Source organism: Callithrix jacchus, chromosome 1, assembly GCF_049354715.1.
Source record: "Callithrix jacchus isolate 240 chromosome 1, calJac240_pri, whole genome shotgun sequence".
Taxonomy (NCBI): domain Eukaryota; kingdom Metazoa; phylum Chordata; class Mammalia; order Primates; family Cebidae; genus Callithrix; species Callithrix jacchus.
This window is the reverse complement of record NC_133502.1, coordinates 176,469,105-176,483,311: the sequence shown is the minus strand read 5'-3', so window position 1 is coordinate 176,483,311 and position 14,207 is coordinate 176,469,105. Positions and strand designations below refer to the sequence as shown.

General features: G+C 53.3%; 1 protein-coding gene across 3 annotated transcripts in view; it reads left to right on the top strand.

Annotated features, from left to right (window-relative positions):
• The first annotated feature begins 401 nt into the window (after positions 1–401).
• ENG (endoglin) overlaps positions 402–14,207 on the top strand; it is a 39,152-nt gene continuing 25,346 nt past the window's right edge. For 2 of the 3 annotated variants that reach the window (XM_009003311.5, XM_009003305.5), the window contains exons 1-2: positions 402–825; positions 11,487–11,638. In XM_009003311.5, coding sequence (XP_009001559.1) covers positions 759–825; positions 11,487–11,638 — 219 coding nt within the window. In that variant the 5' untranslated portion in view covers positions 402–758. The remainder of the gene's footprint in view (positions 826–11,486; positions 11,639–14,207) is intronic. The other variant, XM_078328128.1, reaches the window with a different exon arrangement.

Below are 14,207 nucleotides of genomic sequence, written 5' to 3'. Positions count from 1 at the left end.
GGAGGTAGGCAGGCTCCCAGCACTGCCATCTTCTTGGACCAGTGATCTCAACACATCGGGTCTCTGTTTCCTCATCTGCAAAATGGGATCACTGAGCACGTAGGGTCATGAATTCCACAGAAACTACTTTAGCCAAGCCCAGCCCCCTGAAAGGGCTCCTCGGTAGGCTGTTAGGGGCTGCCTGATGCATCCCCACCCACCCGCCTTGGAGAGGGTGGGATGGGAGGGTGGGGTGCTTGGGGAGACAAGCCTAGAGCCTGGGTCCTCCCTCCCACCCAACTGCCTCCCCCCCATCCAACTGCCTCCCCCCATCCCAGGGCCCCCCACCCAGCAACAAAGCCTGTGGCACTTCCTCTACCCGCCTGGCAGGCAGCCTAGCCCAGCCCCTTCTCTAAGGAAGCGCATTTCCTGCCTCCCTGGGCCGGGCTGGATGAGCTGGGAGCTCCCTGCTGCTGGTCATAGCCCAGCTTCCATCTGCGCCCAGCCAGGACTGCTGCCGTCACTGCCATCCACTGGAGCCCAGCACCCCATCCCCGCCCATTCGTCAGACAGCGACCCCGGCCCAGCCCCACATCCCTGTGTCTACTTCTCCTGACCCCTTGGCCGCCACCTCAGAAGGCTGGAGCAGGGACGCCGTCGCTCCAGCTGCCTGCTCCCTTCGGGTCCCCGCGCGAGCCCACGCCGGCCCCGGCACCCACCTGCAGCCCTGCCCCTGGACACCGGATAAGGCACAGCGCACAGGCCCCGGCGTGGACAGCATGGACCGTGGCACACTCCCTCTGGTCGTCATCATGCTGCTGGCCAGCTGCAGCCTCAGCTTTGCAAGTAGGTGTCCAGGGACCCGGGATGGGGAGACTCAGCCTCCGGTGCACAGACCAGGCCCCAAGTGTACCCGGCCTCCTTCCTATATCCTGAGCTCACGCCCAGCAGGGCCATCCTTGGGGGTTTGGAGGGTCACCAACCCTCCCGGTTTGCTGAAACTAAAGGGTTATGCAGGACTTTGGGTGTTGAAAGCCTTGGGCAAACTGGGCTGACTCATTCACTTTAACCCTAGCCTCTGGCGTCTGTTCTCCCAGCTGTGTTCCATTACTGGAAACCCAGATCCCAGAATGCTGTGCAGCCCCGGGAGAGTTTCCTGCCCTCTCTGGGCCTCGAGTTTTCCAAGGAGGAATGGGTGAGAAGGAGGGCCCACAGCCTGGGCTCTGAGTGCTGACTCTGGGTTCAAATCTCACGTAGGGTCTTCCTCGTGGTGTGATCTCGGGAACTGCCTTCGGGCCTCTGAGTAAAGTGGGGATAACAGACTTCCTTCCCTCTCAGAGCTGCTGAGAAGGTTGGTGGTAAAGGATCACTGCAGAGAGGGCTCTGGCAGGCTGCTCACTTCTGTGTTGTTTATTTTTAGCTTTAAGTTCCTCCAGTTTACCTCCCAGGGCCTTTGAACAGGCCAAGGCTGCAGGGCCCGCCCTTCCTCCCTCCCGGCTCCCTGATCACCAGGATGGGTTCAGGAGGGGGTGCTGGCCAGGTTAGGCATGCTGGCCAGGTTAGGGGTTCTGTGGGACTCCTCGGGCTGGGGACTCTTCCAAGGGGTCATGGCCTCTGCTACTTTCTGAAACTGACCAGAGGAGGGGCAGCAAGGAGCCAGGGACCCTCACCCCCATGTTCCACTCCCGACCCCTCGGGCATCTCAAGCCGCTGACCGGTCCTGTGGACAACCCTTGACCCACCTGTGCATGCAGGGGCTTCCTGAGGGATCTGGGGGAAAAGGGGCAAAAGTGAGCTAACAGTGTGGGGAGAAGGGGGAAGGAAAATGGCAGTGGGGCAGCCACCTTCTCCCCACCTCCACACTCCACGGCATTTTAGAGTCCCTGATTCTGGGTCTCTGAAGCTCTTCCCACCACCTGATTGATAGGAAACTGAGTTTCAGACACAGTAAGTGACTTAGCAGGGATTTGACTCCCCGCCCGCAGCTCCCCAAACGTTTGCTGCTAGCAAGGTGTGATAGGGCAACCCCTCTTAATACGGCTCACAAGGACCCTGCAAGATGGCTGCGGCCATCATCCCCATTTTACAGAAGAGAAAATGGAGATTCTGACTTGCCAAGTTCACACGGCTGAGACAGAGCCCCGGCCTCAGCTCTAGGATCTGCCTCCTTGGCTGTCCAGGCTTCCCTCTCCCTCTCCCTTGTTTCTTGCCGTGGTCACACTCTCTTCCTCTTGGTCGTTAGAGAAAGGTCCTTGCAGACGTTTAGGGCCTGGTTTTAAAGGATCAAAGGCAGTGGTGTGCTGGTAAATAATTACCAACAGGGTGGGGGGCTCAATTTGTGGATAGCGTTTGTGGATTTCCACAGCATATGTACTCCCACTCGGCTGACTAAAAGCCACCAACTCCCCAAGCTCAGAGCTGGGAATCAATGCCCAGTAGCACCCGGTGGTTGGTTCTCCAGGGTCTCTGCAGGGGCAGATCATGTTGGGAGTAGAGGTGACAGTCGGGGGCGTAAAACAGGAATAAATAAATTTGGACATTCAGGATTTTTTAAAAAAATAGATAGTAATAGCCATGTAACAGCCAGTTGGAAAAACTCCTGGAAATGTATCAGTCTGGTCCTGTGAGTGGGTAGGAGCTGGTCCTGGTGCACCAAGGGTCACAGGCTCAACGGTACAACAGGTCATCAGCCCAATTCATTTGTGGTCTGGGAAGCTGAGGCCCATGGAGGGCAGAGGGGAACCTGGGGCCAGGGCCTGGAACCCAGAGGTCCCTGCTGGGGGTGGGGGTAGGAGTGACCCTGACATCCAAGAAATGGGTCTGGAATTCCTGAATGTAACTTGTTACCCTCACAACTCAACCTTCAGAAGTCAGCCTTCTACAGTGACTTGTCCAGCTCTGTAAAGATGTGTGATCTGTGGGTGCATGTAACAAAAACCCGATAACTAACTGGAAATGATCTAAACGTCCACGAGCAAAGACTGTTAATAAATTACCAAGGCCGGGCGCGGTGGCTCACGCCTGTAATCCCAGCACTGTGGGAGGCCGAGGGGGGTGGATCACGAGGTCAAGAGATCCAGACAATCCTAGCCAACATGGTGAAACCCCGTCTCTACTAAAAATACAAAAATTAGCTGGGCATGGTGGCACGCACCTGTAGTCCCAGCCACTTGGGAGGCTGAGGCAGGAGAATTGCTTGAACCCAGGAGGCGGAGGTTGCAGTGAGCCAAGATTGCGCCACTGCACTCTGGTGCCTGGCGACAGAGTGAGACTCTGTCTCAAAAAAAAAATAAATAAATTACCAAGCGACAGAATATCATGCAGCAGGTGCCAAGAAGAAGGCAGAGCTGTGTGAACCCTGCCACAGACAGACGTCAGGGATGTGCCGTTAGGTACCCAAAGAACAATAATTGCATTCTGGCAACCATAAAACAGTGATAATGTACAATATGCATAGAGAAAATTCTGGAATAGAATGTTTTATTTAACCCACTATTACTGTTCTCTGGCCTGGGATTTTCTCTATGGGACTTTCACTTTCTAAGACACATTTTCATGTCATGTTGGGTTTTTGTTGATTTTTAAAGAACAAGGAGGCTGGGCTCAGTGGCTCATGCCTGTAATCCTAGGACTTTGAGAGACTGAGGCTGGTGGATCACCTGAGGTCAGGAGCTCAAGACCAGCCTGGCCAACATTGCAAAACTCCATCTCTACTGAAAATACAAAAATTAGCTGGTCATGGCGGTGCACACCTGTAATCCCAGCTACTCAGGAGGCTGAGGCAGGAGAATTGCTTGACCCTGGGAGGCGGAGGTTGCAGTGAGCTGAGGTTGTGCCACTGCACTCCAGTCTGGGTGACAGAGCGAGACTTTGTATAAAAAAAAAAAGCACTTAAAGATTTTTATTTTTAACATAGTTTAACCATATAGCTGCCTCAGCCTGCCCTTCAAAAAAAATAAAAGTAACTGGGCATGGTAGCTTGCACTTGTAATTCCAGCACTTTGGGAGGCTGAGGTGGGTGGATCACGAGGTCAGGAGATCGAGACCATCCTGGCCAACACAGTGAAACCCCATTTCTACTAAAAATACAAAATTCGTCGGGCATGGTGGCACGCGCCTGTAGTCCCAGCTGCTTAGGAGACTGAAGCAGGAGAATTGCTTGATTTCGGGAGGTGAAGGTTGCAGTGAGCCGAGATTGCGCCAATGCACTCCAGCCTGGGGGACAGAGTGAGACTCCATCCCCAAAAATAAAAGAGAAAAAATTCGCCTCCGAATTCCTTTATTGATACAGGTACTGTTAGCATGGTGGTAGATGGCTTACTGTTTTTTGGTTTTTGGTGGTTTTTTTTTACTTTTTAAGCTACTTTTAATCCAGATGGGTCCCACATTTTGGGAGTCTTTTGTCTACTTCTTTCAAACCAGGTCTCCGTGCTGTCCTGTGGACTCTATGACCATCCTCTTGCAGTTGTGGAAAATTCTGTCCCATCAACCTGTCAGATTTGCCTGGCAGATCCCTTATTGTTAAATAGTTAGGTGGTTTCCCCTTTGTTCTAGTTGTCAATACCACCATGATGCACAGTTCTGGTACATGCACCTTTTCCTGTATTTTGGATTATTTCATGTGGATTTCATCCTGGCAGCAGGGTTGCAGGGGCTCGTTGCCCGTGCTTGGGCAGCTGGGGTTGAAGGGTGTTTCCTGAGTGTGGAGGATCCTTTGCTGGAGGACTTGAAGCCCCCATGCAGCTGACTGCCTGTGGGAGGGTCTGGGACTAGCAGGAGAAGGTGCAGGACCAAGACCACAAACACCCACCTCTTAGAGGCTGTGTTCCCATTTGCCAGGAGGACAAAGAGGCTGGAGCAGGGGCCATGTGAACCAGGAGAGGGTGGGTTCCTCGGGAAACGGGGAATTCTCCCTCGCCTCATCCAGACAGATGTGACCCAGAGGGACAGAGGGACTTGCTCGTGGTCACAGATGGGTTGGTGCTGGTTCCTCTGGTGACAGACCTATCTGTTTTCCCCAGTGCTGGAGGGGGATCTGCGCAAGAGTGAGGCAGCCTCCTCTCCTCTGTCCCCAGCATGTCAGGCATAGCGCCAGCTCCTCCTTGCCTCTATCCCCAGTTTACAGATGAGAAAATAGAGGGTTGGGTCAAATGACAGGTCCAGATTTCCACTCCAGGCTGTCTGCTTCCAAATTCAGCTTCTTTTCCCTCCATGACTTTTGTGGCCCAGATGCTGGAGACTTGGACAACTGTTTACACTGGCTCTGAGGCCCTGCTCCTAGTTTCAGCCCAGGCTTTGGGGTACCAGCCTTGGAGGCCGAAGGGGACCCTCATCCAGGGTTTAGCTGGCTTCAACCCCTGTGGCAGGGGTAGGGGTGGAGTAAAAAAATGATATAACAGCTGGCATTTATTCAGCATTTATTGTATGCTAGACACTGCTCTAGGCGTGGTATGTGTACTGTCAGACTTAATGCTCACAAAAGCCCTACGGAGGAGACACTCCTGCTGCCCCCATTTGACAGATGGGGAGACTGAGGAACTTGTGTAACTCAATTAGGTGAATGGATTTGCCCAGTAACACTGCCCTGAAATGGGCCACTGGGGCTTGAGCCCTGGGCCCAAGCTCTGCACCGTGCTGCCGCAGGGGAGGGGATGAGGATCCTCCTGTTGCCTGATCTTCTCCCTGCAGACACTCAGCCTTTTCCCTAGTCCCCATAATGGCCCTCCCATCTGGGGCACTACCCCTGGGACCCCGCCTTTACTTTCAGAAGCCCCATCTATGCCCTGCCCTCTCTTCCTGACTTCATCCTTAGGTGAAACAGACCATCAGAACCCCAGTAGAATTAGAATATGTCCTAACCATCCCTCCCTCTTCCCCACCCACTAGCCGTGGGGAAACAGAGTCCCAGAAGGGTGAAGGGACTTGATGTGGGTCATCCAGTAGGTCAGAGGCAGCCCTGAGCAGCCAATTCCACAAATGGATGTTTGCTCTGAGCCCTGGGCTAAGTGATGGGATATGGAAGGGTGTGGACTCTCCTTGTCCTGGAAAAAGTCACTGCTGGGAGTGCAGACAAGGTGCAGAACAGCACACCTGGCGTGTGGGGTTCTCCAAGGACATCCAAGGACAGGTGCAGCTGAAAAAGGAGGGACTGACTTCAATGAGATTTCCAGGACAGGGTTTTGAAGGATGAATAGAAGTTGGCCAGGGGCTGGGCACAGTGGCTTATGCCTGTAATCCCAATGTTTTGGGAGGCTGAGGCGGGAGGATTACTTAAGGCCAGGCATTCAAGACCAGCCTGGGCAATATAGCAAGACCTTTCTCTGTAAACATTTAAAAAAATTAGTCGGGCATAGTGACTCACACCTGTGGCAGCTTGGGAGGCTGAGGCAGAGGACTGCTTGAGGCCAGAAGGTAGAGGCTACAGTGGGCTATGATTGTGCCACCGCACTCCAGCCTGGGCAACACAGCAAGACCCCGACTCTCAAAAACAGGCCAGGTGGTCAAACAAAGGATGAGTGCTGGTCTGGGAAAGGGCATGGTAGGGGCAGGAGTGAGGTGTGTCTGAGGGAAGAGCCCACATCTCCCCACTGACTAGGCATAAATCATTGTGATAGCAGTCACTAGTTCCTGAGCAACCCCAACTTATCAGGACCTGGCCTAGTGCTGTGCTGGTGTCATTACCAGCTGGCTCACCGACACCATAGGAAGCTGTGATGACCCTCATCCCCATGTTACAGATGAGAACCCTGAGGATGGAAAGGCAGCTGGCGGGTGGCAGAATCAGGACCTGAACCTTCGGCATCTTTGACATCTGTCCGATTGCTGTGCTTTTCTTTTCTTTTCTTTTTTGTCTGAGATGGAGTCTTGCTCTGTTATCCAGGCTAGAGTGCAGTGGCATAATCTCAGCTCACTTCAACCTCCACCTCCTGGGTTCAAGCAATTCTCTTGCCTCAGCCTCCCAAGTAGCTGGGATTACAGGCACACGCCACCACGCCTGGCTAGTTTTTGTATTTTTGGTAGAGACGGAGTTTTGCCATGTTGGCCAGGCTGGTCTCGAACTCTGGAGCTCAGGTGATCCACCTGCCTTGGCCTCCTCAAATGCTGGGATTACAGGCATGAGCCACCATGAGCTGATCGCTGTGCTTTTCACCTCCACTTCAGGCTGCAGTGTGGGAACTTGACTCTGCAGGCATTGCAGAACCACGGGGGCGCCCAGGGCCAAGGTGCGCTGCAACCTTGCTGTGGCTGGGCACAGTGACTGGGCTGGATGCTGGGAAACCTGTGAGGCTGTAATTGAACCTGAAAAGAATAAAGTGTGGCTGGGGGGAGGTGTGGTGCTGAAGAAGGTGGGGCAGGCTTTGCAGCAAAAAAGACTCTTGTTGAAAGGTGTCTGCCTTGGGAGGCTGAGACAGGCAGATTGCTTGAGCCCAGGCGTTTGAGACCAGCCTGGGCAATAGGGTGAAACCCAGTCTCTACAAAAAATACAAATATTAGCTGGGTGTGGTGGTGCACCTGTAGTCCCAGCTCCTCAGGAGGCTGAGGGCATGAGAATCGCCTGAACCCAGGACGAGGAGGTTGTAGTGAGCCAAGCTCGAGACATTGTACTCTGGCCTGGGTGACAGAACAAGACTCTATCTCAGAAGAAAAAAAAAGAGGGGCGGGGAAGAAAAGTATCTGTGCTCTGATATGACGAAATAATATTCACAGCTTCTGTGTCTGGGGCACCTACTCCGTACCAGGCACTTGACAGGGGTTGCCCCATCAAACTGACAGTTGGTCTGCAAATGCCCACAGCTTGCTGGAGCCTGACTACCTGGGTTAAATCCAGGCCCCAGTACTGAGTAGTCAGGTGACCTTGGACACATTATTTAACCACCCTGGTCTTCACTTTCCTCGAGTGTGCATGGGTGTGACAGCGGCTGCCACCTCAGGAGGCTGCTGTGAGGATCAGATGAGTGCACTCGTGTAAAGCCTTAAAATGTTACCTAGGCTCCCAGTAAGCATGATGGGAGCAGCTGCAGCAATTATTGCTGGTCTGCAAATGGGGAAACTGAGGCTCAGAGAGGTCAGGCTTCTGTTCAAGGTGACCAGCATTTTGAGAGGCAGAGCTGGGATTTGACCTAGGCTACCTGGCTCCAGAGCTGTTTTTCTTAATCGTCCTCCAAGGTCCTGGAGGTAGCCATTTGGAAGGTCTGGGAGGTGCTGTGTGCAGGTGGGTGGAGAGGGGACAGTGGTGGGAGGTGGCTCCTGAGTCTCTCACTTGGGGCTCCAGTCACCCAGGCCCCCAGTGGCTCCTCCTCTGACCCAGTCCCGGGAGGTCCTGGCGTTTCCCTTGGTGCCAGGGGATTGTTTTCAGCCTGGTCTGGGCCCGCCTCAGGCTCCGGGAGACAGGCCCAGGCGTCACACTCCCTCCTGTCTCCCCATTCTCGTCTGAGGGGTGGGGGCGGCCAGGATTCGAAAAGTCCCCAAAATAAATGGACCTCTTATCTGATCTCCCCGCCAGGCCTGTTATCTGATCATTACATAATGGCCAGGCCTGTGGCCTCTCCCGCCAGCTGACGGCATGGAGGAGGCGGCCCCAGGCGGCCTCAGCAATCCGGGAGGAACTGGGGTTCCTGGAAGTCTGGGGACGGGGCAGGGAAAGTCCCAAAGGGAAAGAGGGAGGTGCTGTGTCAATCTGCAGGCCAGACACTAGGTCATGTTGGGAGACGTGGGTCCGAGGCCCGGCCTGGTCAGCCATGTACTGTGAAACTTTGACGTGTCCCGCCCCTCCACTGAGGGGAGGCCTCAGTCTCCCCATCTGAGTAGGAGAGGCTTAAACTAGGTAACAGCCAAGGAACCTGTGCTCACTGATGAGGAAAGGAGAGGGTGGGGAGAACACGGGGCTCCTCGGTCAGAGCAGGTGGAGACAGGAGATGGGCACAGGCCCTTGAGTTGTTGGGGTGAGGGAGACCCCAGTGGCCTCTCCATCCCAGAGGACCATCATCTGGAGGCTGCCCAGCATGCCTCTTCTCCCCACCCCTTAGACCAGTCAATTCTACGGTGACTGAGGTCAGTAAAATAATTGTAATGAAGAGAACTGCCAGCCAGGCCCGGCGGCTCACACCTGTAATCCCAGCACTTTGGGAGGCTGAGGCAGGAGAATTGCTTGAGCTTAGGAGTTTGAGACCAGCCTGAGCAACATAGCGAGACCCAGTCTCTACTAAAAATAAAACAAATTAGCCATGTGTGGTGGCACACACCAGTAGTCCCAGCTACTAAGGAGGCTGAGGCAGGAGGATCGCTTGAACCCAGGAGCTCAAGGCTGCAGTGAGCCATGATCACACCACTGCACGCCAGTCTAGGAAACAGAGTGCAACCTTGTCTGAAAAATAAATAAATAGAAATGCAAGAAAGAATTGCCATGTGCCCAGTCTCATGGAGTCCTCCCAGCCACTTCTATGGATCACGCAGGTTCCATTTGCTGTCATTTTACAGACCAGGAAATTGAAGCCTCAAGGGGTGAAATCATTCACCAAAGCTGCATAGCCTGTAAGCACTGGGCCTGAGAGGCAAGCTAGGTCGGTCTGGCTCCATGGAGCTTGCTTTTAACCAAAATGCCACTATGCCCAGGCACTCCAGGCACTATGCCCAGGATAGGGCCAGAGAGAGGACATACAAAGCCTGGGCCCCCAGCAGCCAAGGGTCCTCTTCCAGATCTTCTTCACAAGATAGAGCTGGGAACGGCGTTGCCATGGCAAGGGGCGGCTGTCTCAAGTCCTTTGCTCACTCTTGGGGCCCAGAGCCCAGCGAGCAGTGGAAAGGTGCAGAAGGAGGCCGGTGAGGCTCCAGACAGCCCGGGATTCGGAGGAAGCCTCCCTGCCCCCTCCTCCGAGCCGGCCTTGGCTGGACATGAGGCCAGTCTCTCCGCGCCCATCTTTGATCTCCAAGAAAACAGGAAGTAAGCGCGACAAGATGGAGACACAAACTTCCAAACAGTCTCCCCTTCTCTGTCCTCCTTCCCTCCTCCGGAGCCCCCCTTCCTCCCTGGCACATTCCTCAGGACGAGGTGTGGGGCCTCATTTCCTCTTCCTCTCCTGCTAGGTCAGGGTGAGATTCCATTCCTTTCCCTCAGGACCTGTGCTTCTGGGCTCTGCGGGCTCCCGCAGCCTCCCTCCGAACCTGGGCCGCCCTGTCGGCTCACCCTGTCCCTTGGGGCCAGGGAAGTCTCAACGCCTTCAGACCATTCCTCCCACTGCCTTAAGGAACAAGAGGGGAAGCTTTGTCTCCTGATCTCAGCCTCTGCCTTACTGGAGGGAGATGTCAGTTCACACCTGGGCCCTGCCACAAAGTTAGGGTTGCCAGATACATCAAATAAAAATAGGCCAGGCATGGTGGCTCATGCATGTAATCCCCATACTTTGGGGGGCCGAAGTGGGAGGATCCCTTTAGTCCAGGAGTTCAATACCAGCCTGAGCAACATGGTGAAACCCCATCTCTACAAAAATGCAAAAATTAGCTGGGTGTGGTGGTGCATGCCTGTAGTTTCAGCTACTCAGGAGGCTGAGATAGGAGGATCACTTGAGCCTGGGAGGTTGAAGCTGCAGTGAGCTATGATTTTGCCGCTGTACTCCAGCCTGAGCAACAGAGCAGAGTCTGCCTCAAAAAAATAAAAAATAAAAAATAGGGCCAGGCCCAGTGGCTCACACCTGTAATCCTAGCACTTTGGGAGGCCGAGGTGGGCAGATTGCCTGAGCTCAGGAGTTCGAGACCAGCCTGGGCAACATGGTAAAATCCCATCTTAAAAAAATTAATTAGGTAATTAGATTTTTTTAAAAAGGTCAGCATGGTGGCTCACACCTGTAATCTCAGCACTTTGGGAGGCCAAGGTAGGTGGATCATCTGAGGTTGGGAGTTCAAGACCAGCCTGACCAACATGGAGAAACCCCTTCTCTACTAAAAATACAAAAAGTTAGCCAAGTGTGGTGGCGCATGCCTATAATCCCAGCTACTCGGGAGGCTGAGACAGGAGAATTACTTAAACCCAGCAGGCGGAGGTTGCGGTGAGCTGAGATCACGCCATTGTACTCCAGCCTGGGCAGTAAGAGCAAAACTCTATCTCAAAAAGTAATAATAATAAAATACATAAATAATATAGGAGGCCCAGTGAAATCTGAATTTCAGATAAACAATGAAATTTATCTAGGATTAATATGTTCTATGCAGTGTTCGCTATATACTAATACTTAAAAATACTCATTATTTATTTGAAATTTGCGTTTAGCTGGGTGTCCTTTTATTCCTCAGTCCTAAAGCTAGTAGCACTGCGACCCTGAGCAGATGTTTCCTCTCCAGGCCTGGGTTTATGTATCCATGGAATAGCTATAATGATACCCATGCCGTAAGGTGGCTGTGACAGTGCGGCAAACCCCTAAGTGGGTGTCAAGTCCCTAGGAGACATCTGGAAAGTACAGTCAGTGTCATCACCTTATTCTCACCTGGCCTCTTTCTGGATGTTTCTCCAACAGATCTTGAAGAAACAGTCCTTTGTGACCTTCAGCCTCTGGACCCTGAGAGGGGCGAGGTGACATATACCACCAACCAGGTCCTGGAGGGCTGTGTGGCTCAGGTCCCCAACGCCATTCTTGAAGTCCATGTCCTCTTCCTGGAGTTCCCAAGGGTGAGTGTCCCATGGCAGGATCGGGTGGGGGCTCAGAGGAAGCTCCAAGGCAGACGGGGTGAGGGGTGCCTTCCTCGTGGCTGTCAGTGGCTGAGTCCTCATCAGGCCCCCTGCCAAGAAGGTGATGTGGGCATCTCACAGGGTATGTAAGATGTGGCATTTCTAGGGGCAGAGTCTGTAACAGGGCAATCTTATGGGTGCCACCCACCACAAGACTCAAGTGGGAAGAGCTGAGTGGAGAGGAGCCAGGCTGGTGGGGGAACCAGATGAGTGTTGCTTATGCACTTCCAATGTGGAAACCTCATGGGATTTCAGAGGACGAAGCTCCACTCTGGGCTGCTTGGACTTTGAAAAGTGCTTCTCGGGCTGGGCATGGCGGCTCACACCTGTAATCCCAGCACTTGGGAGGCCAAGGCAGGTGGATCTCTGAGGTCGGGAGTTTGAGACCAGCCTGGCCAACAAGGTGAAACCCTGTATCTACTAAAATTAGCTGGGCATGTGGCATGTGCCTGTAATCCCAGCTACTTGGGAGGCTGAGGCAGGAGAATTGCTTGAACCCAGGAGGGGGAGTTTGCAGTGAGCCAACATCTACCACTCAACTCCAGCCTGGGCAACAGAGTGAGACCTGGTCTCAACAAAAGGAAAAAGTGCTTCTCAGTTGAGCCCAGATCTTTCTCCCTGGGATGTACCCTACTGAACATCTGTGACCCTCAGAGATCCAAAGGCTGCTGCCGGCCTGGAGTCGATTCTCCCCAGGAGACCCCAGCCCACCATCAGTTTGTCTGATACTTTTGTCCTTCTTCTTAATAATAACAAGGCTGGGCATAGTGGCTCATGCCTGTAATCCCAGCACTTTGGGAGGCTGAAGCAGGAGGATCACAAGGTCAGGAGTTCGAGACCAGCCTGACCAACATGGTGAAACCCTGTCTCCACTAAAAGTACAAAAATTAGTCAGGCATGGTGGCGCTTGCCTATAATCCCAGTTACACAGGACGCTGAGGCAGGAGAATCGCTTGAACCCAGGTGGTGAAGGTTGCAGTGAGCCAAGATCGTGCCACTGCACTCCAGCTTGGACAACAGAGCGAGACTCTGCCTCAAAAATAAGAGTAACACCTTTGTTAAGTGCTATGTGCTAGAGACTGTGCTAGGGCCGACTCTAAGCCAGAAATGAAGCATCTCACATGTATTAAGCCTCCGAGGCTCATCTGAGGCCTGTTATTATCCCCACTTCTTGGAGGAGGATAGAGTGACATGCTCAGGGCCAATGTTTACACCAGATCCCTGGGGATGCCAGAGCCAGCCTGTCCCTTGGTTCCCCAGGTGGATCTCAGCATTCAGGTGGCTTGAACCCAACCACACCTGGCCGATGTGGCCAGAGCCCTGATAATGACTTGGCGGTGTCAGCTCTGGGTGAACTTAAGGCCAGTCTGCCCCAACACTGTTAAGTTGCCTGGCGTTTGTGCAGTGATAAGAGAGTGCTCAGACCACCAATATCAGGGGGCCCTGCTCCCCACAGCCCTACCCTTCACGAGGACTGTGGGCTTTGATAATTGCCAAATCATAGATAGCCCCAAACATACTTTGTGTGGTTTTCATAGGCATTGTCATTTTTCTTCAAATTTGGGAATGATATTCAAAATGTGACTTCTGCTGTAAGTTCACGTTGTTTGTGTCAATGTTCAGGTCCCTGTGCCTCCTCTGGGTGCCTGCGATCCCCCAACCCTAATGGCTCAATACCGGTCCAGGGTGAGAGGAGGGCCTCTCGGCAGGTGTCCAGGTCTACAGGAGACAGGTGTGTAGACAGCCAGGATCCAGGGGACTGGTGCATTCTCAGGGAGCACAGGGCTGCTACAGATTAGGCAGGGCTTGTGACGATGGCCACACCATCCTGAACACACCTGATCTCGTCTGATCTTGGAAGCTAAGGAGACTTAGGCTTGGAGGAAGGCACATCATGGATGTCCAGGAGCTCACCAAGGGAAGGAGGTGGTATGGAAACCACAGAATAGAGTGAATACAGAGGCAGAGGGAGCAGTCTCTGTCTGGGGTCATCATGTGGCAGGAGCTGGAGGTTCCCCTGCAGGACAGGGGAGATAGCAAAACATGCTTCACCATATTAAGAAGTTTGAGGCTGGGCATGGTGGCTCACGCCTGTAATCCCAACACTTTGGGAGGCCGAGGTGGGTAAATCATGAGGTCAGGAGTTCAAGACCAGCCTGGCTCACATAGTGAAACCCTGTCTCTACTGAAAATACAAAAAATTAGGCGGGCTTGTAGTCCCAGCTACTCGGGAGGCTGAGGCAGGAGAATCGCTTGAACCTGGGAAGCAGAGGTTATAGTAAGATGAGATGGCGCCACTGCACACCAGCCTGGGTGACAGTGCGAGACTACATCTCAAAAAAAAAAAAACGAAGTTTGAGCTGGACACAGTGGCTCACGCCTATAATCCCAGCACTTCAGGAGGCTGAGGTGGGCAAATCACAAGGTCAGGAGTTTGAGACCAGCCTGGCCAATATGGTGAAACCCTGTCTCTACTAAAAATACAAAAAATTAGCCCAGTGTGTAGTGT